Here is a 27,354-nt window from a genome sequence, read left to right as displayed (position 1 = left end):
CTTCATAAGACAGTCCTGACATCCCAGGAATCAGTCTGGTGAACCTTCTCTGCACTCCCTCTATGGCAATAATGTCCTTCCTCAGATTTGGAGACCAAAACTGTACGCAATACTCCAGGTGTGGTCTCACCAAGACCCTGTACAACTGCAGTAGAACCTCCCTGCTCCTATACTCAAATCCTTTTGCTATGAAAGCTAACATACCATTCTCTTTCTTCACTGCCTGCTGCACCTGCATGCCCACTTTCAATGACTGGTGTACCATGACACCCAGGTCTTGCTGCATCTCCCCTTTTCCTAGTCGGCCACCATTTAGATAATAGTCTGCTTTCCTGTTTTTGCCACCAAAATGGATGACCTCACATTTATCCACATTATACTGCATCTGCCAAACATTTGCCCACTCACCCAGCCTATCCAAGTCACCTTGCAGTCTCCTAGCATCCTCCTCACAGCTAACACTGCCCCCCAGCTTAGTGTCATCCGCAAACTTGGAGATATTGCCTTCAATTCCCTCATCAATAGATGATAATGAGTTATACAGACAGTTAAACTCAACGGGATGACAGTGAAACTAGTACGATGACTAGGGTGGGGGAGGGATGAAGAGAGAGGGAATGCAGGGGTTACGAATTTGAGAAATCAATATTCATGCCGCTGGGCTGCACAAGTGAAATATGAGGTGCTGTTCCTCCAATTTGTGTTTGGCCTCACTCTGACAATGGAGAAGGCCCAGGACAGAAAGGTCAGTGTGGGCATGGGAGGGGGAGTTTAAGTGTTTGGCAAGGTGGCGCAGAGTTATAGGTGCGGTGAAGCGGACTGTGTAGGAGCAACCAGGAGTGGAGGCAATACTGTAAAGACTGAGTAGCAGCAACCTAAAGCCTCACAGCGCTAGAGCCTCGGGATCAATGCTTTCTGCATGGAGTTTGTACGTTCTCACATGACCTTCGTAGGTTTTCTCCGAGAACTTTGGTTTCCTCCCATACTCCAAAGACGTACAGGTTTGGAGGTTAATTGGCTTGGTAAATGTAAAAATTGTCCCTGGTGGGTGTAAGATGTCCCCTAATTTGAGGAAGGACATTCTTGCTATTGAGGGAGTACAGCGTAGGTTTACAAGGTTAATTCCCGGAATGGCGGGACTCTCATATGAATGGAGCAGCTGGGCTTGTACACTCTGGAGTTTAGAAGGATGAGAGGGTATCTCATTGAAACATATAAGATTGTTAAGGGCTTGGACACGCTGGAAGCAGGAAACATGTTCCCGATGTTGGGGGAGTCCAGAACCAGGGGCCACAGTTTAAGAATAAGGAGTAAGCCATTTAGAACGGAGACGAGGAACCACTTTTTCTCACAAAGAGTGGTGAGTCTGTGGAATTCTCTGCCTCAGAGGGCGGTGGAGGCAGGTTCTCTGGATGCTTTCAAGAGAGAGCTAGATAGGGCTCTTAAAGATAGCGGAGTCAGGGGATATTTTGAGAAGGCAGGAACGGGGTACTGATTGAGGATGATCAGCCATGATCACATTGAATGGCGGTGCTGGCTCGAAGGGCCAAATGGCCTATTCCTGCACCTGTTCTCTATTGTCTATAATGTGCGGGGATCGCTGGTCGGCCCGGACCCGGTGGGCCGAAGGGCCTGTTTCCGTGCTGTATCTGTAAACTAAACTAAAAAGTACCCCGTTCATGCTTTCTCCCCATATCCCTTGATTCCGTTAGCCCTAAGATATAAATCTAACATGTGTAACGAGGTACAGTGAAAGGCTTTGTCTCGCCTGTGTTTACCTGCCAGGCTGTGTCCTGCCCCTCCTCTCTACCAACTTCCTTTCCCCCCTCCACAATCAGTATGAAGAAGGCTCCTGATTTGAAACATCACTAACCTATGTTCTCCAGAAAGGCTGCCTGGCCCGCTGAGTTACTCCAGCACTTTGTCTCTTTTTTTTTTGTAAACCAGCGACTGCAGTTCCTTGTTTCTACAGTGAAAATCTTTTGTTTGTGTCCACACAATTAAAACAGATCATTACATGCACGAGTGCATTCAACACAGGATTTTCATACTAGAGAGAATTCTAAGAATTCGGAGAAGAGATTTCCTCTCTTAGGATATATTTTGCTAACAGTATTTCGCTTAACTACGACCTTAACATAAGGCTTATGTTAGTATGTTTTTCAAAGGGAAAGAAGAGAGATGCTTGTGGCATTTGTAGTTAATTAGGTGGTAGCTAAAAATGATCACCCAGTAATTAGTGTCAGCAGAGAGCTGACGGGGGTCTTTAGAAGTTAAGTGACTCTAAAGACAGGAGTCTTTTGCTAATGCATCTCAAGAATTTTACACTACTTCTCTGGCTAACTAAAAATATGCAAATAGAAGGGAGGGGAGTGTGGGCATCACTGAAAAAGCAAGGTGAGGGGAGAGAGAGGAGAGGGGAGAGGAGAGAGAGGAGGGGGGGGAGAGAGACGAGGAGAGAGAGGAGGGGGGTAGAGAGAGGAGAGGGGAGAGAGGAGAGAAGAGGGGGAGAGAGAGGAAAGAGGGGGGAGGGGAGAGGAGTGGGGAGAGGGGAGAGAGGAGGGGGAGAGAGTGAGAGGGGAGAGGAGCGGAGGGGAGAGGAGAGAGAGGGGGAGAGAGGAGGGGGAGAGAGGAAAGGGGGGAGAGGGGATGAGAGGGGAGAGAGGAGAGAAGAGGGGGAGAGAAGAGAGGGGGGAGAGAGGAAAGGGGGGAGGGGGAGAGGGAGGGGAGAGAAGAGGGGGGAGAGAAGCGAGGGGATAGAGAGGGGAGGGGAGAGAGAGAGAGAGAGAGAGAGAGAGAGAGGGGGAGGAGAGAGGAGGGAGTAGAGAGATGGGGAGAGAGGTAGGTGGAGAGAGAAGTAGAGATAGGGGGTTTATTATTTAAAGGCACCCATCGCCTCTATAACAAGCAATATCGGCTTTAATCCCTGGGTGAAAGAAAAATAACGATAACAGCTTGAAAACTGTTCAGGTCGCTAATTAGGTCAGTTGAAATGTTACAAAACTTATTTCAGATGTTTTTCTGCAGTGAACGTAACTTTTAGGCACAAATGAGGAGGGGTCTGGGGAGGGGTCCCGACCCGAGGTGTCACCCATTCCTTCTCTCAAGGGATGCTGCCTGTCCTGCTGAGTCACTCCTGCATTTGGTGTCTACCTTCGGCACAAATCAGGAGATCAATTATCCCGTTAGGTCTGCCCTCCATGTTTTGGAGATCCTGGAGGCTTCTCTACCTTTACCCTTGGTAAAACATCAAACGCCATTGCGTTCATAGTCACACAGGACGGAAACAGGCCCTTCAGCCCAACTCATCCAAGAAGCCAAGAAAGTTAATTCCCGGGATGGACGAGGTCAATTGCGGGATGGCGGAACTGTCATATGTTGATAGATTGGAGGGGCTGGGCTTGTATACTCTGGAATTTAGAAGGTACACAAAAATGCTGGAGAAACTCAGCGGTTGCAGCAGCAGCATCTATGGAGCGAAGGAGATAGGCAATGTTTCGGGCCGAAACCAGAAGGATGAGAGGATATGTTATTGAAACATATAAGATTATTAAGGGTTTGGACACGCTAGAGGCAGGAAACCTGTTCCCGATGTTGGGGGAGTCCAGAACCAGGGGCCACAGTTTAAGAATAAGGAGTAAGCCATTTAGAACGGAGATGAGGAAACACTTTTTCACACAGAGAGTTGTGAGTCTGTGGAGTTCTCTGCCTCAGAGGACGGTGGAGGCTGGTTCTCTGGATACTTTCAAGAGGGTGCTAGATAGAGCTCTTAGGGATAGTGGAGTTAAGGGATATGGAGAGAAGGCAGGAACGGGGTACTGATTGGGGATGATCAACCATGATCACATTGAATGGCGGTGCTGGCTCATAGGGCCAAATGGCCTGCTCCTGCACCTATTGTCTAATTCCCATCTAAATTAATCCCACCTACCCGTGTTTCGCCAATATCACCTTAAACCTTTACTAACCATGTCCTGGCAAGGCCACCAGCATAATCAAGGATGAATCTCACCGCAGTCATTCCCTCTTCTCCCCCGCTCGCTCCCTTCTCCCCTCTCCCATCAAGCAAGAGGACAAAAGTGTGAAAATGCACACACACACACCTCCAGATTCAGGGACAGTTTCTTCCCAGCTGTTATCAGGCAACTGAACCATCCTATCACCAACTAGAGAGCGGTCCTGACCTCCCACTTACCTAATTGGAGACCCTTAGACTATCTTTAATCGAACTTTACTCCTCTTTATCTTGCACTACATGCTATCCCCTTTATCCTGTAACTGTACACTGTAGACAGCTGGATTGTAATCATGTGTTGTCTTTCTGCTGACTGGATAGCATGCAACAAAAGCTTTTCATTGTATCGGTACACGTGATAATAAACTAAACTAACTACCCGTGTAGGAAAGAACTGCTGATGCCGGTTTACACCAAAGATAAGACACAATTCATCATTGTTGAAAACATTAGCGACGCAGTGGTGCTGGTTTCCAATGGGAACGGTGACGGACGCTCCACACATCTCTGTCCCCTAGTTCCTGCAGACTTCCACCGCTGGAAGTATAGGATTTTGGTGTGTGTGATAATAGGCAATAGGTGCAGGAGTAGGCCATTCGGCCCTTCGAGCCAGCACCGCCATTCAATGTGATCATGGTTGATCATCCCCAATCAGTACCCCGTTCCTGCCTTCTCCCCATATCCCCTGACTCCGCTATCTTTAAGAGCCCTTAAAGATGATTTATCATAATTCCTTACAATGCTATGTACGATGGTAATCACAACTTCGATTGAAGTGTGGATGGCCGTTGGCTCGTTAGAAGCTCATCTGCCCTTTGACAGGTCTTGTTTTTGGTCCTGCTGGGGGTCCACAGCCCCCTCCTCACCTGGCAAACCAGGTGGGGGAGACGGTTTAGCCGCCGACTATGGAGCAGGTGGCACGGGATTACATGGTAACTGTGGCGGTGGGAACTCCCCCCGACCTGACCTGACCTGACCCAAAATACTGGAGTAACTCAGCAGGGCTGACAGCATCTCTGGAGAAAAGGAATAGTTGACGTTTCCAGTCGAGATTCTTCTTCAGACTGAGAGTCAGGGGAGAGGGAAACTTGAGGTATGAAAAGGTGCCAATCAGCCAAAACTAACTAACTAACTACCTGTCCAAATGTCTTTTAAATGCTGTTATTGGACCTGCCTCAGCTATCTCCTCTGGCAGCCTGCTCCATACACCCACCACCCTCTAGTCATTTGTCAATCGTGACTCAAGAGACTGCAGATGCTGGAAACTAGAGCAAAAAAAACAGACTCAGTCTCGGTCAGGCAGCATCTGTGGAGGAAAAAGAATTGCTGAAGTTTCGGGTCGAGACCCTACATCCTTATTTCCCCATCGGTTTAAATCTAGTGACCGTCATCAGGTGCCAGACACAAGGAACTGCAGATGCTGGTTTGCAAAAAAAGGCCCAGTGTGCTGGAGTAACTTAGCAGGTCAGGTAGCATCTCTGGAGAACATGGATAGACGATGTTTCAGGTAGTGAACTTTCTTCATCAGTTGTAGAAACAAATGTAGAAACAAAGAAATGTAGATGCTGGTTAATGCACAAATGGATACAGCACGCTGGAGTAACTCAGCAGGTCAAGCAGCATCTCTGGAGAACATGGACGGGCGACGTTTCAGGTCGGGACTCTTCTTCATCAGGCAGGTGCTGTTTGGCTCAGTATCACATTCAGCTGCTGCCACCAGGGGGAGCTGCCATGCCAGTTTTTTATCATCACAGAGCAGAGACAAATGAACATGGCAACAAAAAAAATTCCAATCGGTTTATTTCATACTATTGGTGAGTTTATTTCATTTCAAAAGACAAGTACATTTATTCACACAAATGTTTCTGACAGTGTGAGCCCTTGGTTTCTATTGTAATCCTCAGCCTAAACTGAATGGCACTGAAGCCTGTGCATGTCAAAACATTGGACCACTTCTTAAAATAGTATTTGTGTCGAGCAATATCAGTTTTATCAGAGCACGGACCACTCCACCTTCTGATGCCTGCTCTCAAGTTGATACAACTCATCCGTTAATTCCCTGCAGCAAAGGAAAAGTTGCTTCCACTGTGACCAAGTTTACAAAACTCTGTCCCTCTCGCTTTAATAAAATACTCGATTTGATTATCTCTACAATAAATAAACCACATTATAAAATCCCAGGCGCCTTGCAAAATATGCCAGTACCTGCCACCACCATGTGTACAACTAGCTGAGCGATGCTTAGTGCTGAGTGATGCTCTACCGAGAGTTTTTCAGCGTACTACATCCAGACCCAGCTCATATTTCTCTCCGTGCCTGGAAAGATATGTACAGAGAGGGGTGAAAATTCAGTACTTTGGCTGCTTTCCCAACGTGATTTTAAAAACTTTCGCTGCCAACTCTCTCGTCGTCAGGGCTCTACACAGAATAAACTTCAGCACTTTCACTTCCTAGCCCAGCTAGAAAATAAAGAGACGTATTTCCCGAACAGACTGTTGAATAGATAACGGACACGTATGTGTGTTGCATAAAGTAGGGTCTCCACAGTGTGTAGCTCACTTCACTCCAGGATAGCTGCACAGCACACAAGCACCGCTGTGTGATTTGGTTTCCCTGTTACAACAGTGTGTGTGTGTGAGCGAGACGAGAGAGAGGAATCCCCCAAATATATCTCGCTATATTAAACAAGTACAGGAGCTACTCTCATTGTAGTACCTCCACGATCCTTCAAATCTCAAACTTTAAATAAAAAAAACTTTCTTCAATTCAATGCAGCTATCAACAATTCCCCTTAGCTTAGTTGAATTTTGGATGACTTTGTCTGAATGAATGAATAAGTTTATTCGCCAAGTATTCACATACAAGAAATTTGCCTGGGTGCTCCGCCCGCAAGTGACAACATGACATACAGTGACAGTTAACGACACATAAAACATTAAAAACATGAATAATAATTAATGCTGAGCCAACCAAAAGCTGCCTTCTGATCCGAAGAGCTTTGCACGATTATCAGGTGATCAGTGGAAAATTTACAGAATAGTGAAAGGCCTGGATATAGAGTGGGTGTGGAGACGATGTTTCCACCAGTGGGAGAGTCTAGGACCAGAGGTCACAGCCTCGGAATAAAAGGACGTACCTTTAGAAAGGAGACAAGGAGGGATTTCTTCAGTCAAAGGGTGGTGAATCTGTGGAATTCATTGCCACAGAAGGCTGTGCAGGCCAAGTCAGTGGATATATTTAAGGTGGAGATAGATAGATTCTTGATTAGTATGGATATTAGGGGTTGTGAGGAGAAGGCAGGAGAATGGGGGTTAGAGAGAGAGATTAATCAGCCATGATTGATTGGCGAAGTAGACTTGATGGGCTGGATGGCCTAATTCTGCTCCTATGACTTATGAGTTTATGAATGTATGAAAATATGAAACTGGAACACATATAATACACTAGTACACTAGTAATGCACACTAGGGCGTTATCCCAAGCCTGTTTCAATACCAGTGTGAACGGCAGGTTAGACTGACATCACTCATACACCTTAAGGTCTGATGGTAAACAGTCACCAAATACAACAAAGGCGGTTAGCAGGCGTAAATGTTATCTTCATGTTGTAATGTCAGCAAACTGAAAGGTTGACTCTGTTTCTCTCTCCACGGAGAACCTGCTTGACCTGTTGGGTGTTTCTACTATTTTAATTTAATTTTAGTTTCAAATAGCATTTGAGAGAGTTAGATACAGCGTAATCAAGGGATATGGGGAGAAAGCAGGAACAGGGAAATTTTGGATGATCAGCCATGACAATATTGAATAGCGGTGCTGGATCGGAAGGCCGAATGGCCTACTCCTGCACCTATTTTCTATGTTTCTACCCAGGCCCCTGAGTAATGGGACAGCACGATGGCACAACGGGTAGTGCTGCTGCGTTACAGTGCCAGAGACCCAGATTTGATCCTGACAACGGGTGTCTGTACGGAGTTTGGTACATTCTCCCTGTAACCTCGTGGGTTTTCTCCGGGTGATCTGGTTTCCTCCCACACTCCAAAGAAGGAACAGGTTTGTAGGTTCATTGGCTTCTGCAAATTCTAAATTGTCCCTAGTGCCTAGTATAGTGCTGGTGTACGGGCCTGTTTCCATGCTGTAAGTCTAAAGGCTATAAAGAATGAAGAAGCGTGGGGGGGGGGGGGGGGGAGACACCTAATATCTTCACACTGCTGTGACTCTGCCACAATATATTTATTGGCAACAAAACAACACTTTTGCTTAAAACTAGAGCATCAATTACTTTTTAACACATATGAACCGCATATCTAAGGAAGGATGTGCTGGCTCTGAAGAGGGTCTAGAGGTTTACAAGAATGATCCCAGGAACATATGATGAGCATTTGACGGCACCGGGCCTGTACTCGCTGGAGTTTAGAAGGACGTTGAAACATCGAATAGTGAAAGGCTTAGATGGAGAGGATGTTTCCACTGATGGGAGAGTCTAGAACTAGAGGTCAACGCCTCAGAATTAAAGGATGTTCTTTTAGGAAGGAGATGAGGAGGAATTTCTTTAGTCAGAGGGCGGTGAATATGTGGAACTCTTTGCCACAGAAGGATGTGGAGGCCAAGTCAGCGGATATATTTAAGGCAGAGATAGATAGATTCTTGATTAGTACGGGTGTCAGAGGTTATGGGGAGAAGGCAGGAAAATGGATGGGGTTGGGGGGGAGAGATAGATCAGCCATGATTGAATGGCGGAGTAGACTTGATGGGCCGAATGGCTTAATTCCGATCCTATCACTTGTGATCTTATGAATCAGGATTTCACTTGTCTAATAAAGACACAAAGTTCTGGAGTAACTCAGAGGATCAGGCAGCATCTCTGGAGGACATGTTTAGGTGAGGTTTTGCTTTTCAATCACAGCTGGATAGACATGTTGCGAGGTTGCGGAGGATGGTGTGTAATGGAGGGGTTGATCACTCCAGCAAACAGCTGGCACATCTAGTCCTTGGCTGTGAATATACTGTGGGTGAACTGATATGCATTAGAACTGTATCCTCCAATGGTTTAATCAAGTTTGCTTTCATAAATTGTTTTATTCCTCAAGACAACAATAATATAAACACCTAATGCTATATTCCTGTGTGTCAATAAAGTGTAATAATATTATGGAGTATTATGCCCTCGGAGGGAGTTAAAATGACCTACAAGACTAGTCATTGTATTTTTCGTTGTGAATATATACACATATATATATATATATATATTAAATTGCATCAATTTCATAGCACATTTGCACAATAGGACATTTGTCCTCACCACACACAATAAATCCACAAATAATTTTCTTTTCTTTAAAAATACAGTGAGTAATTGCCAACTTTTTTTGTTGTAAAGTAGTTATAGTTAAAGCAAGTTGACCTTAAAGCTGTAAAAATAGTCTTAAATGCTTTCACGGGCTCACCTGAATAAATGCTATCAACTTTTAAAAACTCTGTACAAGTTGTTAGAAAGCTATAATAAACTTTTCATCATTTTAAATTATTTCCCTCATTAAATAGTCAATAAATAATGTAACATGGCAGATCCCAGTCACAATAGTTTCAACGGTAGCTTTGCAAAAGTCAGTATTATACAGGGTTAAAAACTGTATGCAAAAATCAATGTTGCTATAATATTTTGTTTAGCATGCAAGCCCAGAGGCTTTTGAATAGTTTTGCAGTGTGTTGCACACAGCTCTGCAGATAGGATTGCAGACAGTACATTTCACCGAGACTGAAGTGAAACCTGTATGTAGCTCTTTAAAACTATCGGTTGTGTTAAAAACCGGGATGCATTAAAAAAGTCAACACTGCAATCTGTTCGACATCTTAAGTTAATATGTACAAAGTCCTAACAAAGGTGGCAAATAGATAACAAACGTAGTTTCGAGAAAGGGACTGCAGAATTCAGCCCAAACAGTGCGCCAAACATTCAGATATCCAGTAACTGTTGCCCAATTTTCCATCTATGGCATGCCTCACACTCTCAAGGGTGTACAGCTACGAATTAGCAAACCCCCATGGTTTAAGAAACGTTCATAGACATTAAAAAAAGGGAATTCATTGCCACAGGTGGATGTGGAGGCCAAGTCAATGCATATTTTTAAGGCGGAGATTGACAGATTCTTTTCGGGTTATGGGGAGAAGGCAGGAGAATGGGGTTGAGAGGGAACGATTGAATGGCGGAGTAGACTCGATGGCCTAATTCTGCTCCTATGACTTATGATGGGCCAAATGGCCCAATTCTGCTCCTAGAACTTATGAAAAGCATCTTAGCATTTCTTGTCCTCAGGAATACATGGTTAACGGATCCACAACATATCACTGCGGTGGCCACAGACCAAGCACCAGACAATTCGACACAGAATGCAATTGAAATGGTCTGCGGAGGTCCTGGGAAATTGGATGTAATTCACTTCAGCTGCTTTACTGTGAGGTATCACTGCACACATATCAAATTATTCATGCTGCCCCTCTCCCATATATGTCTGTTGAAACACTCTGCCGGCCATTTGCACACATCCATCTCCAGGTCGCTGGATGCTCTCCTCAATTGAGTCGTGCAATGTGTTGACATGTCCACATCAACAACGTTAGGCAGAGTTTATCACCACAACAAAGTACTTGTACCGATGATACTTTGTTCATCTTCTTCTCACTGAAGCAAAAGGCTGGTCAACCTCACACGGCTTTGATCTTTGCATGACCCTTACGTTCAGACAGACACAGATAAAGAGACTGAAGGTGCTGGATTGACAAATGAGCGGGTCAGGCAGCATCTCTGGAGGAAAATAAATGATGGGTGGACATTTCGGGCTCGGGCGATTCTTCAGAAAGGAGGACAGAGTGGCAGCTGGAATGAATGGTGTTCTTCAATAGTGTTCTGCTCTGAATAATGATGGGACAGGAGGGGCTGAAGAAGGCATCTGCCCACGTTTTTGTGTCCTGACCTTCACAGGACGTTTCGATCTCCAGTGGCCGCTGGTAAAATCAACATCGGAACCAGTGTAACTTTCATAGACAACTCTACATCAGTGGCAATCTGGGAACCAGGCCCATCACCTATTTCCATTGACTTTTAGGTCCTCAAATGAGATGTAAATGGGGTGGTCTCCACTCGAGTGATTCCTTCAAGCCCAGAGATTTCACGCTTCTAATAAAATAACATGACCACTGGACCAGGTCACATTGGTATAAAAAAAAATGATGGCCCTTCATTTTGGTCCGGAGAATCTAGATCATAGGATTACATTCTCTTTTCAATAAAATATCAGACTTTGAAAGCTTGGAAATTTCCTATTCACATAAAAATAAACAGAGACAACACTTTTAAAAACCCAAATCTCACGATCATTTTACATTCGTTTAAGAAAGAACTGCAGATGCTGGAGAAATTGAAGGTGGACAAAATTGCTGGAGAAACTCAGCGGGTGAGGCTGCATCTATGGAGCGAAGGAATAGGTGACGTTTCGGGTCGAGACCCTTCGAGGAAGGGTCTCGACCCGAAACGTCACCTACTCCTTCCTAGACTGGCCACCGTTGTATTAAAATTCACATAGACTGAATGTCATGCGTTCCTATGAGCCACGATGACTGATGATAAAGAATACTTTTTTTAGATTCATTAATCAAAACAGCAAATGCTAGAAACTGGGGCGCTGGGAGAATACGCTGAGATAAAGAAAAATAACACTGTTTCACTCATCACAGACCTGGTTCTGCCTTTTTAACATGCACTGTCGTGCTGCCAGGCCTCCAGTTTCCTGTAGTATGCTGCTTCAATCCCATTTTACATTTGGGACTGGAGGGTGTGAAAGACATCAGTGGAAAGCAAGGATGGAAAATGAGATTGAAGTAGGAGGCAGCTTTCGGAGGTTGGCAAAGGTGGCAAGGTTTTGTAAGCCTGTTGCCCGCTGTGCAAAGACGCTATGACACACACCCGCTTCTATGGTAGGACAGCAGGAGGAAACACTTCAACTCCCCCTCGCATTCCCAATCTGACTTTTCTGTCCTGGGCCTTCTCCAGTGTCAGAGTGAAGCCCAGCGCAAATTGGAGGAACACCACCTCATATTTTGCTTGGGCACCTTACACCCCAGCGGTGTGAACATTGACTTCTCTAACTTCAAGTAGCCCTTGATTTCCCTCTCTCTCCATCCCCTCCCCATTGCCAGTTCTCCCACCAGTCTTACTGTCTCCAACTACATTTTATCTCTGTTTGCTTTGCTGTTACCATCTCCCAAATAACAATGATCTATTCTACATTTTCCTTGATCACTATTCCCTTTGTCCTGTTTTCACACCTTACACTTCCTTATCTATGTACTGCCCACTCCACTGACATCAGTCTGAGGAAGGGTCTCGACCCGAAACGTCACCCATTCCTTCTCTCCAGAGATGCTGCCTGTCCCGCTGAGTTACTCCAGCATTTTGTGTCTGTCTATGGTAGGACAGACTGAATTGCCTGCTTTCTATTCACTTGAATTCCAAGGGGTAATCTCTCCTAATGCATGAGCTGCACTTTAGTAGCAGATGCTCTGAAAAAAACAAGATGCAATTTCATCCAACGGGAACTTCATATTGTAAAGGGCCTGTCCCACTTACACGATTTTTTCGGCGACTTGTCATAGTCGCAGCAGGTTGCCGAAAATGTTCAACATGTTGAAAATCCAGCGGCGACCAGAAAAAGGTACGACTCTTTGGGCGACTACTCACCACCAAACAGGCGTCACCCCGTGACATGTTGACACGTGACGCCTGTTTGGTGGTGAGTAACCTGCTCGGCAACCTGCTGCGACTGTGACGGGTGCCGGCAAGTCGCCGAAAAAAATCGCGTAAGTGGGACAGGCCCTTAAGGGTCTCCACTTTGAGGAGAACTTTTACCGAGCAATGCAATATTGATTATATCAGTATTGATTATAACAGTCTGAACAGCAAGGTTGGCTCCTCTCAACTGCCTAATTATCGGTCAATAACACAATTACAAAGTAAACCAAAAAGATGTCAAACTGTTGGCTGCGACAGGGTACCAGTTAAATGGATGGTTGGGACACAACTTTACAAAACTTGTACTAACAGGTTACCTGCACGATTCCCACCCATGCAAGAAATAAACAGAGTACATGCCAAAGAATACATAAAGAACAAAGCTTCTGGCACATTACATGACCAAAAAACATTGCTTCAATGTACAAGCTTCCCCACAAACCCACTCTAAAAAGACAAAACAACACATATATATATATAAAGGATATCTTAAGACTCAGATTTCCCAAATGGGTCAGACATTTTACACTTCACTTAAACAGAAATCCAGAAGTGCTCAGAATTAGTGACATACTTTGAAGTGGGAAAAGAAACACAAAAATGCTTTGTTTTATTTTTCCCTCCGGGTTATAGGAATATAAATTTCCTCGTGGATCACCAAGAAGCAATCAGCACCGGGCAGATAACGTGCTGCTGAAGATTTGTCCTTTGTGTCAAAGTATGTCATGCTGCCGGCGGGTGCCTTGGAGATGGCGAAAGGCTAATGCAGAGAAGACAACTGTGAGTGACTCCGACATCCCACTGTACGGAGCAGGAACACAAAAGTGTCTGACAAAAAGAACCAAAGCCAAAAAGATGGATAAGTAAGAACTGCAGATGCTGGAAAAAATCGTAGGTAGACAAGAATGCTGGAGAAACTCAGCGGGTGAGGCAGCATCTATGGAGCGAAGGAAATAGGCGACGTTTTCGGGTCGACTGATGGATAAGCCAAAAGATGGATAAGTGCAGGAACTCTGCGAGATGATAGCCTGGTGCTCATCTGTAGGGTCATAGTTCAGGGGTGGTGAGGGATGGATAAGAGGTCCAGCAATTCATACGAGAAATCTGAGCCATGCGCCCCGTTTCTGATGCATAAGTTAAGTACACAATAGATCCGTCATCTTATCATCGGAGCAGTCTTTCAGATAAAGGTAAGCCTATGAACACAGTGCTTTCGTCTTACCTTGAATTCTTTTGGGCTTGCGCAACGGAAATATGTTCCTTGGTAAAATGCACCTGATAGATATTTGCATTCTTTCACACTTAAAAAAATGCACAAAAATAACTAAAAGCCCTTTAGAGTGTCAGGCTGTAGAGTTTTGTTTTGATGCAGTACATGTATATTTTTTTGACTTGTTTAAAAATCAGTTCCGTTTTCCAATGTACAGAATATTACATAGAAGGTGCAGTTCAGGAACGGGCCGTCGGGCCGAGTGGTCCACGTTACTAGTGTGTTCTCCCTCGGCCTCCTCCTGGTGTGCGTGGGCATTCCGTCCTCAATCGCTTCAGCTCGATTTGTTTCGGCAACTCCGCGAGGTAGCGTGTTCACCATTCCTGACACTCTTTGAGTGAAGAAGTTTCTTCTGAAACTCCTCACTGGGCTGGATTAAATTTGGATCTTGCACTCGCTCTGAGAGAAAATTGGTCGATCGATTTTGCAGGGGAATGCAGAACTACTTCATACATCTATATATACTGTACCTACACACAACATGTGCTTTGGAATAAATAAAGTACTTTGGAAGGATGAAGGCTGAAAACAATGACATTTGTGGTCCTCAAAGGGGTGATTTAAAAAAAAAGTAAAGGTGGGTTTATTTTTAAAGTTGGGAATAAGGGCCTGCCTGTTGCAGCTCAGTCGGAGAACTGGAAGATGGTGTCGGGGTTTCTGTTGTCCGCTGGGTTGCTGGGTTGCAGCATCTTGGTGGGGGTGGTCTTGTCATGGGACTGGGAAGAGGAGGAGTGCGAGCTCTCACTGGAGCTGCTCCGGGTCTCCGTGCTGGTGCTATTCTTCATCTTGCGCCTTTTAGCCAGCGGCGCCTTGTCCACGTTCTGCAGACAAAAGCCCTCCCTCTTGCACTGGTTGAAGGCCTGTGTAGGGGACAGATAGAGAGGGAGAGACAGAGAGAGGGAGGGAGAGGAGGAGAGAGAGAAGGAGGGAGAGAGGGAGGGAGAGAGGGAGGGAGAGAGGGAGAGAGGGAGGGAGGGAGGGAGAGAGGGAGGGAGGGAGGGAGAGGGAGGGCAGGGAGGGAGAGCAGAGTAGGGAGGAGGTAGGGAGAGGGAGGAGGGAGGGCAGGGAGGGAGGAGGGAGGGCGGGAGGGAGGGAGGGCGGGCGGGAGGGAGGGAGGGAGGGAGGGAGGAGGGAGGGAGGGAGGGAGGGAGGGAGGGAGGGAGAAACACAATCAGGCGTTAGGCGTGCCGAAACCAATCACAACATACCGTACATAGATTCAGGGACAGTTTCTTCCCAGCTGTTATCAGGCAACTGAACAATCTATCACAACTAGAGAGCAGTCCTGAGCTATTGTTTACCTATTGGAGACCCCCTGACTATCTTTGATCGGACTTTACTGTCTTTATCAGGCACTAAATGTCATACACATTATTCCGTTTACCATGTATCTGTACACTATCGATTGTAAATATGTATTATTTTTCCACTGACTGGTTAGCACGCAACAAAAGCTTATCACTGTACATCAGTACACATGACAATAAACTAAAACTGAACTCAACTAATACAGCACAGAAACAGGCCTTTAGACCCAACTTGTCCATGTCCAACCTACATTAGTCCCACTTTCCCCTGTTTGGCCATGTACCTGCCCATGTGTTTTTGGAGAACATACTCTGTACAAACTCCGTACAGACAGCACCCGTAGTCAGGATGGAACTGACGTTATAAAGTAGTAACTCTACCGCTGTGCCGGAGGTTAGTTCATCGTGTGGAACCAAGTTTAACTTGGCATTACGTTCAGTACAGACATTGTGGGCCTGAGGGCCTGTTCCTCAGCCGTACTGTTCAATGTTCAGCTCTATAATATCTTAGGAATCACTTTTTGGTAAAATGCGCCAGACAATTACAGCTTGTAGCGGCCAAATAACGACTGCAACTGATGGGAAAGTGTAAAGGGCTTCCTCACGTGAAAGGTTGCTTTGACATAGGTGTGGACAGAAAGTCCTGAAGAACCAAGGATGTCTGGGGTCATCAATGGGTTGAGTGACAACTGGCTGCCGTCCTGAAGCCATTCGTTGAAACGTAGGCTCGACATCTTAATCCGTTTGTTCGGGTCGACAGTTAGAAGCCCTGCAAGTAAACCGTGCAGAATGTTACACAAGTCAGCATTATACATTTCTGTCACTTCCACATCCACCCATTCCTTCAGCTGGAATGGCTTTTTGCTAATAATCGTTCCCCTGTTGCAAGATTATAATCAGAGATAATAGGACAAAATGAGATTACTGCAAATCTGAAATGAACACAAAAAGCACTGACAGGTCAATAGACAATAGGTGCAGGAGTATGCCATTCAGCCCTTCGAGCCAGCCCTTCGAGCCATTCAATGTGATCATGGCTGATCATCCACAATCAGGCTGCTCAGATCCCACTCGGTACGTGAAGGCAGAGACAGCAGGGGTGAGGTGTTTGAGTTGTTGGCCTGTTTTTTTCCAATGCTCATTATTGAAAACTTTAACAAATACAAATCCTGTTTGGCACAAAACAGCAATTGTTGGAGGTGTATAAAATCATGAGAGTAATAGGTCGGGTAGATGCACAGAGTCTCTTGCCCAGAGTAGGGGAATCGAGGACCAGAGGACATAGGTTTAAGGTGAAGGGGAAAAGAATTAATAGGAATCTGAGGGGTAACTTATTCCACACAGAGGGTGGTGAATGTATGGAACGAGCTGCCAGAGGAGGTAGTTGAGGCTGGGACTATCCCAACATTTAAGAAACAGTTGGACAGATAATAGATAGGACAGGTTTGGAAGGATATGGGCCAAACGCAGGCAGGTGAGACCAGTGTAGATGCGGCATCTTGGCAGGTGTGGGCAAGTTGGGCCGAAGGGCCTGTTTCTACACTGTATCACTCTATTTTAGTCCTTCAGATAGGGCTCATTGTAAAAATGCAGGCATAATGCCTGAAGTTAAATACTAAACTCAAAGATGCTCAATTAATTCAGTCAGGCTCACAATATTTTTTTTGATATACTCAGCATCTATATATTTCAGGAAAAGAATACTGAGTTTGAAGGAGGGTTCTGGTCCGAAACGTCGCCTATCAATGTCCTCTAGAGATACTGCCTAACCCGCTGAGTTACTCTAGCACTTTGTGTTTTACTCAACGTTCCAGTATCTGAAGTTCCTCGTGCCTCAATATTTAAATCATGTTCTTTTTCTTCCCGCACTGTCATCCAGAAAAAAAATGTTGCATTTAATGCTGCGAGCACACATATGATCTTCCTGAAGATCATGACATAGAAACATAGAAAAATAGGTGCAGGAGTAGGCCATTCGGCCCTTCGAACCAGCACCGCCATTCAATATGATCATAGACAACAGACAATAGGTGCAGGAGTAGACCATTCGGCCCTTCGAGCCAGCACCGCCATTCAAATGATCATAGACAATAGGTGCAGAAGTAGGTCATTCGGCCCTTCGAGTCAGCTCTGCCATTCACTGTGATCATGGCTGATCATCGCCAATCAGTACCCCGTTCCTGCCTTCTCCCCTGACTCCGCTATCTTTAAGAACTCTATCTAACTCACTCTCTTGAAAGCATCCAGAGAATTGGTCTCCACTGCTTTGTGAGGCAGAAGAATTCCACAGATTCACAACTCTCTGACTGATCATCTAAAATAGTAAGATTAAACGAGAACTTACCAGTTTGAAGTTTGATCTGTATTTTATGAGTTACGATGAGGGATTACGTGAAGAACCCGCTCAGTGCGCAGGCGCGGCATACTTCCAAGCAGCGGTGTGGAATCACAGATAGACACAGTTATTTTGAAGTAAACATAGTAAAGATAAGGAGACATCAATTTATTAGTTTGATCCATATAATGAGGGTGGGAGCGGAGGGCACGTAATCCCTCATCGTAACTCCTCATAAAATACAGATCAAACTTCAAACTGGTAAGTTCTCGTTTAATCTTACTATTTTACTTCGGAGTCACGTGAGTGACTACGTGAAGATTTCAAAGCTCTGTGATTTCAAACCGTGTAACAGTTTCATTTCACTCACTGCCGAAGTTCTTGAGGGAGGAAGTGTTATCGTAATGAACCAATGAGTCTATTTGTAGAAAAACACAATGGTATTTTTTAAACAATAACAACAAAGAATTAAGTTGCTCCCCTGGGCTTAAATTAAATATTTGCAGTTCGTAAAACTTTACTGCAAATAAACCAGGTTTTGCCAACGGCTTATTATAAAATTTCTGAACGGTCTTTTCCCTTCCCACCATCCTGCTGTAGCCAGGATGTGGTGTATAGGCATGTCCATTCTTTAGCCGTCGACATGGATGCTGCCCTGGTGGAATAAAATTTGTACATGTTAGTGTTTATCCCAGCAGTTTCTAGCACCTGCTTGAGCCATCTCGCAATGGTTTGGCTCGTACCCCACCATAAGGTTTTTGTGACTGACCCACAAGGCTTTTCATCTCCCTCGAATATTCTGGTTGTGTCTATGTAGGATAGTAGGTAGGTCATGGCACATAACCGTGGTTCTGGTGGGTAAGCCACGACTGGATTAGGTGTTCCTGGTCTGCTCTGTTTGACCAGTCGCTGGATAATGACAGATCTGGTCTGGAGCTGTGATCATGTTGTCCAGTCGCAATAGGTGTAGTGACTGGACCCTCTGAGCGTATACAAGTGCCATCAACCTAAGCGTCTTTAGTGTAGCTTGCTCGAGGCCGGGGGATCTGGCTGGTGGCCATTCCCTGAGATATGTCAGGACCACACTGATATCCCAAATATGAGTATACCTGGGCTTAGGGCTTGATATTGTAAATGCCCTTCATCAGTTTTACCACCAGTGGATGGGATCCCATCGCCTGTTGTCCTGCCGCTGGTTTGAGATAAGCAGAAAGAGCACTCTGCGCTGTGTTGATGGCACTGTAGCTGATCCCTACATCGTGGTGTAGACGGCCAGGAACTCCAGTATGTTGGTGGCTGTAGCTGTTGCGTATGTTGTCCATGTTTCCTGGCAGTACTTCTCCCTTTTTTGATGCTGGTTAAGTACTGCCTCTTGGTGGATGTTCGAAGGGATGCCGACATGGTGGTGATGGTTTGTTTGGACAATCCCAGTTCCAGGTAAGGTCTGTTCAAACTTGCAACCCTGACGTTTAATTTTCTCATGGCATGGGTGTTTAGCTTACCTGGTAGGTAAGTAGCTGATAGCCAAATATGTCTTTCGACATACCATTGCCAAATCATGTTGACCAATTTGTCGCATGATAATGATTTTATGCCACCCATATGGTTAATATAAGCCATCACCGTAGTATTTATCAATTTGTAACCGAACATGCAAGTGCTGCATATTAGATACATATGCTTTTAAACCATAAAAGGCGCCCAACATCTCTAGATAGTTAATGCCCAGTGTAAGTAGTAATGATGACTCTAGTTTAGTCCATCTACCATTTGTGCTGGATATGGAGTTAGTCGCTCCTCAGCCTTGAGCACTGGCATCTGTTTGAATAACTAAAGTAGGGTTAGTGATAAAGATAGGGCTGAAACTATGCCAAACGTTTTCTGCCCACCACTGTAGCTCTGATATTGCTTCAGTGGGTAAGTTCATGACACGATCATAGTGACCTGTATGTCGTTTTATTGCCCGTACCTTTGCTCTCTGTAAAATTTTTTGATAGTGCAAAGGTCCGAATTGTGTAGCCGGAAATGCTGCTACCATTTCCCCAATTACTCTTGCTACTTGTCGAATAGTTGGTCGCTCATTGACCATTAATTTGTTGCATGATTGTGCTAATTCAACCATTTTTGCCTTTGGCAAGGTAACAGTCATATGGACTGAGTTAATTGTGAAGCCCAGGTAGTCCATGATAGTGGATGGCTTCAACTTAGATTTATCTGGATGTAGGACGAACCCCAGAGTTTCGAGGAGCTGTTTTGGAGCTGATACTGCTGCCACAGCCAATTCCATCGTTTTCCCTACTATCAGAATATCATCCAGATATGCCATGACAATATGTTTTTGTTTTCTTAGTGAATAATCTTGGGCTGAAGTTCGCCCATAGAGCAATGCTTTGTACCATCCAGATAAATTTTAGGTATCTGCGATGATCCTTGTATATGGGTACTAGATAGTAAGCATCTTTAAGATAAATGCTTGCCATGAAGTGTCCTTTGGAATTCAGTTGTTTGGCAGTAACATATGTCTCCATTTTGAAATGTATATACTTAACAAATTTGTTTAGTGATGTTAAGTCAATGATGATGCGACAGACACCATCTTTTTTGGTTTTAGTGAATATATTCGATACAATTTCCAAAGGTTCATGTTTGGTCTTTTTGATGACCCCCTTTGTGATAAGTCTCACCAGTTCAGCTTGTCCCTCACGTTTCTCTTTGACGGAGGGAGAAATACCCTTTGGGGCCATTGTTGAACTGGCGGCGTTTTTTCTGACATGAATTGTATTTTATATCCTGTAATGTTGTTGAGTATATACTTGTCACTCGTGACCATACCCCATGCTTCTTTAAACAAGTGTAATCTCCCCCCTGTTAATAAAGCACCCTTATTCTCTATATGCTGGTAGGGACCATACCCACCTACCTCCATGGTTATTGGCGATTCTGTTTCTTCATTTTCCTGAAGATTTTGTTCTGACGTGCTGGCGATGTTGGGGGGAGGCGCATTTTCCAGAGGGTCCGCTGCGGGCCCTGATCTGAAAGATCTTTGGGGATAATGTGCGGACCCCAAGCGTTCACCAGTCCCATATTGCGGACGTCGACTGGTGGATGCCGTGGGGTGCTGCCACTTGGGTATCGGAGGTCTTGGTTTGCTCGTCCCGGGGCCTGCCCTCATTAGGCCGAAGGTTTTTGATGCTTCCTGCATCTCCTTCAGTTGTTATTGAAATCTTTCCCAAATGGCAGCGCGTCCGTCTCCGCAGCTGGGGCTTTACACAAGCCAGCAAATTTGGGATTGAGGGCAGGTCTTATGTTTCCCTCCTTCTCAAATTGTGTGGTACACATTAATGCCAGCACATCCTGCTGGCAGGTATCCATCTCCGTGGTCTCCACGGAACGAGCAAAGGCTGTGATGGCTGACGTCAGGAGCCTTAGGATCCGCTGTAGCTTGAGTTCTTGGGTCTGGATGTGTGACCCACATACCCCCAGATTTGGCTGTTGACACTTTTTACTTTGAGGGCCTCACCGTTTTCTGGTGCTGTGTTGTTTCAGCACCTCAGCGAGCACCTTTTCCAGTAATGGTTGATGCTGGCCGCCATTCTTGGTTCCAGCGGTGCTCCAGCCCGTGGGGTTGCTACAAGCGGTCCATCACACCCAACAGCTCTTCATGTTCCTGCACCCCTGGCATACTCCCGAATTCGTCCGCCTGCCCCTGTTCCAGACCAGCCCAGCCCTGGTCACCAATGCTAGCCTCCAGTAATGAGGGAGCAAAGGGCAGTGCATGAGGCACTGTGGAGGGGGTGCCTGACCTCCCTCCGCGAGAGCGCTCTTTCTGCGCATCTCGCTGGAGCTGCTCCAATTGCTGTTGGATGCAGCTCAGGCGGCTGTCTCTCCTCCATTTAGGTTGAGACATGTCCCCGTCCGACGAATCGGACGCCACCGGCCGGCTGCCTGTTCGGATGGCTAGACATCCAGCCCGCAGTTCAGGCACTAGCGGGACTGGGCTCGGCGCGGTGATGGGGATAGCGGGGCGACCGGTATTTGTTCCTACCGCCTGTTGCTGCCCCCCTTGCAATGGAACGCTCCTCCGCTGGAGTCGAGCGGGGGACAGGTTCTTCTGGAGCTTTTGCCTTGTTGTAGCGAGAGCGCCCCTCAAGCAGCGCGTCTCGCAGGCACTTGCTCCGTGAGCCGCTCCAGCGGCTCAGGCGGCTCTCTCTCCCCCCCGTGCGGGAGGAGAGACGTCCCGTCCGACATCGGGAACACCTGCCGGATGCCTCTCGAGTGGCTATGCGTCCAGCCCGCTGCTTCAGGCCGCGCCTGCGCACTGAGCGGGTTCTTCACGTAGTCACTCACGTGACTCCGAAGTAAAATCAGTACCCTGTTCCTGCTTTTTCCTCATATCCCTTGATTCCTTTAGCCCTAAGAGCTAAATCTAACTCTCTCTTGAAATGTTTACAGTTCTGTGGCGAGGAATGGCCTCTGTTGACTTCATCCAGCATGTGGCAGGCAGAGTTCAGTGAGCAGTGAATGATGATGTGAGGGTAGACAAAAATGCTGGGGAAACTCAGCGGTGAGGCAGTATCTATGGAGCGAAGATCCATAAATGCCCCCTCACCCACTGAGTTTCTCCAGCATTTTTGTCTACCTTCGATTTTTCCAGCATCTGCAGTTCTTTCTTAAACACGATGATGTGAGGGAAACAGTTTAGTTCAATTTAGTTTATTATCACGTGTGCAGTGAAAATCTTTTGTTGCGCGCTAACCAGTCAACGGAAAGGCAACACATGATTACAATTGAGCCATTTACAGTGGACAGATGCATGATAAGGGAATAACGTTTAGTGCAAGGTAAAGCCAGCAAAGTCTGGGCATTGAGGTAGATGGTAGTTCAGCACTGCTCTCTGGTTGTGGTCGGATGATTCAGTACTAATACTGTAGTGCACTAAGGAAATCGTATTAATACAACTAATGCGGTTCCCAAAGAGCCCAGTCATCCCATAACCCAGAGCGGAGGAAGGAGACGGACACAAAATGCTGGAGTAACTCAGCGGGTCAGGTAGTATCTCTGGAGAAAAGGAATGGGTGACTTTCGGGTTGAGGCCCTTCTTCAGACTGAGAGTCCTGAGAGGAGGAGAACTTCTTCAAAGTCGGCATACCTTGAGGATATTTCGCAGTGGAGCAGACACTGTGTAGGAAGGAACTGCAGTTGCTGGTTTGCACCGAAGATAGACACAAGATTAGATTAGATTAGATTATTTAATGACCACACAGTCAAGCTGGTGGAATTCAGGTTCAGTACAGGATGTTACAAGGTAGGCTGATTCCCATCAAACATAACATAAAACACAACATCATACAATATACAGTACATGCATGGGGAGGATATGTGCTGTTGTCATAGTGTGTTCAGAATTCGGATTGCGTGTGGGTAAAAACTGTTTTTAAATCGAGATGTCTTGGCGGGCAGTGAGCTGTAGCGCCTTCCTGATGGCAGCAGGTGGAAGATGTGGTGAGCTGGGTGGGAGGGATCAGAGATGATTTTCTTCACCCTTGACACGGACCGTTTGTGATGGAGTGATTCTATTGATGGAAGGGGAGTGCTGATGATTTTGGATGCTTTGTTAACTATGCGCTGTAATTTATTACTGGAGTGAGTGTCTAAACTGCTGAACCAGACTGTAATTGATGAAGTGAGCATGCTTTGGATGATGGCTGTGTAGAATCGGATTAGGAGGTGTTTCCTCACTCTAAACTTCTTGAGCTGGCGGAGGAAGAAGAGTCTTTGGTTGGCTTTTTTGTAGATGTGGATTTGTAAATGCTGGAGTAACTCAGCGGGACAGGCAGCATCCTTGGAGAAAGGGAATAGGTGACGTTTTGGGTCGGGACCCTTCTTCAGACTGAGAATCCAGTCTGGAGTGGAGGAAGGAGGCTGCTTAAACCTCTCTACTTACTTCTTTGCGGATGTGATCAGCCAAGTTGGGAATGTATGCGGAGTGACAGTAATTGGAAGGCGACAAATATGGGCCAGCTACTCTGCTCTCTCACTCGCTCGTGTTTATGTTCTCTGAACATTTTAGCAAATGAATCATCGTGTTTACCATTTCAGAAGCTGCTCAATTCAACATCAGCGGTTTTTATGTTCCAGTGCAAGATTAGAATCTAACACAAAAGCAACAATCTTGGCCTTGAAACGTTAACTCTGTTTATATAAAATTATGAGAGGCAAACGTAGACAGGGTAGACTGTCAGAACCTTTTTCCCCAGGGTGGAAATGTCAGATACCTTTAAGCCCCTGTCCCACAATGCGAGTTCACCCAAGAGCTCTCCCGAGTTTAAAAAAAAAATCAAACTCGTGGTACTTCATCACGAGTATTTTTTTACTCTTGGAAATTTTTCACACTGTTGAAAAAACTTCACGAGTTTCCGCGTTTCGCGAGTACCTACCGCTAGCATTACGAGCCGCTACGAGACATCCACGAGCTCCGACGTACCCGCTACGTACTTACCACGAGTTAGATTTTTTTTTTTTTAATTCGAGAGAGCTCTTGGGTGAACTTGCATCGTGGGACAGGGGCTTTAAGGTCAGAGTGGGAAAGTTTAGAGGCAAGCAATGTTTACACAGAGGGCGACTGGTGTATGGAATGGGGAGGTGTTAGAAGTAGTTGCGATAGATATGTTCAAGCAGCATAATGGGCGTCACGGTGGCGCAGCAGTAGAGTTGCTGCCTTACAGCGCCAGAGACCCGTGTTCAAACCTGACTACTGGTGTGGTCTGTACGGAGTTTGTACTTTATCCCTGTGACGTGTGGATTTCCTCCTGGTCCTAAGGTTTCCTCCCACATTCCAAAGACATAGGTTAATCGGCTTCGGTAAAAGTTGTAAATTGTCCCTAGTGTGTAGGATAGTTGATCGCTGGTCGGCATGGACTCGGTGGGCCGAAGGGCCTGTTTACACACTGTATCTCTAAAGTCTAAGGTAGGGAATAGAGAGAGAGAGATGTGGTCCATGTGCTGGCAGACGGGGTTAGTTGGATTACCATGGTCAGAGTAGATACAGTGGATCAAAGGGCCTGTTCCTGTGCTGCTGGGGCATGTTCTATGTTTCTCTCTCCACAAATGCTGCCTGGATGCTGAGTCTCTGACCCATTCCTTCTCTCCAGAGATGCTACCTGCCCTGCTGAGATATTGCATTTTGTGTTTATCTTTGGATTTAAACCAGCATCTGAATGAATGAATAAATGAATACGTTTATTGGCCCAGTATGTACACATACAAGGAATTTGCCTTGGTGCTCCGCTCACAAGTAACAACACGACACACAGTAAACTATTAGGAATAAAACATAAAACATTAAGAATAAAACATTGGTAGACAAAAATGCAGGAGAAACTCAGCGGGTGAGGCAGCATCTATGGAGCGAAGGAAATAGGCAGCATTTCAGGCCGAAACCCTTCTTCAGACTGTTCTTCTGAAGTCTATTTCCTTCGCTCCATAGAAGCTGCCTCACCCGCTGAGTTTCTCCAGCATTTTTGTCTACCTTCGATTTTCCAGCATTTGCAGTTCCTTCTTAAACAGTGTACAGTTCTATCCTACACGTATCCCCAGTGTTCTCTGTTTTGAGAAATGTTTGAGGGGAAGAATCCATCTCGGACAGAAGGCGGGAAGGGGGAGTTACAAGCAGCCGTTGAGACACTGTCAGGAAGGGGTAGAATTGGCCAGCGGCCGATCTCACCTTGTATCAGCTCCTTGGCCTCTTGTGAGACGCTCCTCCAGGCTTCCCCCTCGAATGAGAAGTCTCCTTGTTTGATCTTTCTCATGATCTCTTCTGCACTTGTGGAAGTCAAGGTCTGTTCTTCACATTGGAATGGAACCTTGCCGGATAGCATGGTGTACTGATGGAGGGAGCAACAGGCAGAAGTGGAAACACGTCAGGTTTAGAGCTTAAAAGGAAGGAGGATTTCATTTGCTGTGTACTTACGGTCATTTGCAAACAGATTCTCATCCTTTTTCTAAATAAGGGGCACATTAAATGCTTTGACATTAAACAACTGGTGGTACAGTGGCACAGCAATGGTGTCACAGCACTAAAGACCTAGATTTGATCCTGACCGCAGGTGCTGGCGGTGTGAATAGACAAGACAGTTAGGTGCAGCAGTATGCCATTTGGCCCTTCGAGCCAGCACCACAATTCAATGTGATCATGGCTGATCATCCCCAATCAGTACCCCGTTCCTGCCTTCTCCCCATATCCCCTGACTCCGCTATTTTTAAGAGCCCTATCTAGCTCTCTCTTGAAAGCATCCAGAGAACCTGCCTCCACCGCCCTCTGAGGCAGAGATCTACCTTTGCGTAGAGGCTAAAGTTTGCACGTTCTCCGTGACTGAACTTGTTTTCTCCGGGTGCTCCGGATCCCCCCCCCCCATATGTCCGAAAGATATGTTGGTTTGCAGGTTAATTGGCCCCCTGTAAAATTGCCCCTAACGTGTAGTGTACAAAAGAGAAAGTAGGTAACATGCAAGAGTGCATGGTTGGTGTGGACTCGGTGGGCCACAGGACTCGGTTCCATGCTGTGTCTCGAAACTAAACTTGTTGGTCCAAAATTAAAGGTAGATAAAAATGCTGGAGAAACTCAGCGGGTGAGGCAACATCTATGGAGCGAAGGAATAGGTGACATTTTGGGTCGAGACCCTTCTTCAGACTGATGTGGGTGTGGGGGGGGGAGGGAAGAAGAAAGGAAGAGGCGGAGACAGTGGGCTGTGGTAGAGCTGGGAAGTGGAGGGGAAGGAGGGAGAAAGCAAGGACTACCTGAAATTGGAGAAGTCATTGCCTTGGTGTGTGAGAGGAAACCGGGACCCCTGAAGGAAAAACATGCAAACTCCAGGTAGACAGCACCAGAATTCAGGATGGAACCAATGTAGCTGGAACAATGAGGCTGCATCGCCTTCCATGGTGGAGGCAGATACGATAGTGTTTAACGGTGTTTAAGAGGCTTTTAGATAGGTACATGGATGTGCAGGTATGTGCAGGCAGAGGAGATTAGTTTAACCTGGCATCTTGTCCAGCATGGACATTATGGGCCGAAGCATCTGTTCCTCTGCTGCTGTACTGTTCTATGCTCCCTGTATAATGAGCATCTGTAGTCCCAGGGAGGTATCATGTTCATAAGGGATAGGAGCACAATTAGGCCATTCGGTATTTTGTAGATCCATTAACCATGTATTCCTGAGGACAGGAAGTGCTAAGATGCTTTTCAGAAGTCATAGGAGCAGAATTAGGCCATCGAGTTTCCTGCAACATTCAATCATGGCTGATCTATCTTTCCCTATCTTAACCTCATTCTCCTACCTCCCCCCCATAACCCCGGACACATGCACTAATCAACTCCAGACCTGCCTCCACCTTATCAAGATGTCAGAGTGAGGCCCAACCCAAATTGGAGGAACACCACCTCATATTTCACGGACAGCTTACAACCCAGCGGTATGAACATTGACTGCTCGAACTTCAAGTTACCCTTGCCTTCCCTCTCTCCTTCCCTCCCCTTTCCCAGTTCTCCGACTGATATGACTGTCCTCGTTAACATTTTATCTCTGTTTGCTTTATTGTCACCTTCTCCTAGCTAACAATGCATTCTTCATTTTCCTTGATCTC

General features: G+C 45.9%; 1 protein-coding gene across 2 annotated transcripts in view; it reads right to left on the bottom strand.

Moving 5' to 3' along the window:
* Window positions 1–14,638: 14,638 nt before the first annotated feature.
* rps6ka5 (ribosomal protein S6 kinase A5) overlaps window positions 14,639–27,354 on the bottom strand; it is a 161,606-nt gene continuing 148,890 nt past the window's right edge. For both annotated transcript variants that reach the window (XM_033027542.1, XM_033027543.1), the window contains 3 exons: window positions 25,436–25,595; window positions 15,983–16,146; window positions 14,639–14,930 (listed from right to left, as the gene is read on the bottom strand). In XM_033027542.1, coding sequence (XP_032883433.1) covers window positions 14,694–14,930; window positions 15,983–16,146; window positions 25,436–25,595 — 561 coding nt within the window. In that variant the 3' untranslated portion in view covers window positions 14,639–14,693. The remainder of the gene's footprint in view (window positions 14,931–15,982; window positions 16,147–25,435; window positions 25,596–27,354) is intronic.

This window comes from Amblyraja radiata, chromosome 9, assembly GCF_010909765.2.
Source record: "Amblyraja radiata isolate CabotCenter1 chromosome 9, sAmbRad1.1.pri, whole genome shotgun sequence".
Classification (NCBI taxonomy): domain Eukaryota; kingdom Metazoa; phylum Chordata; class Chondrichthyes; order Rajiformes; family Rajidae; genus Amblyraja; species Amblyraja radiata.
The sequence above is the reverse complement of the archived record's forward strand: the minus strand, read 5'-3'. Positions and strand labels throughout refer to the sequence as shown.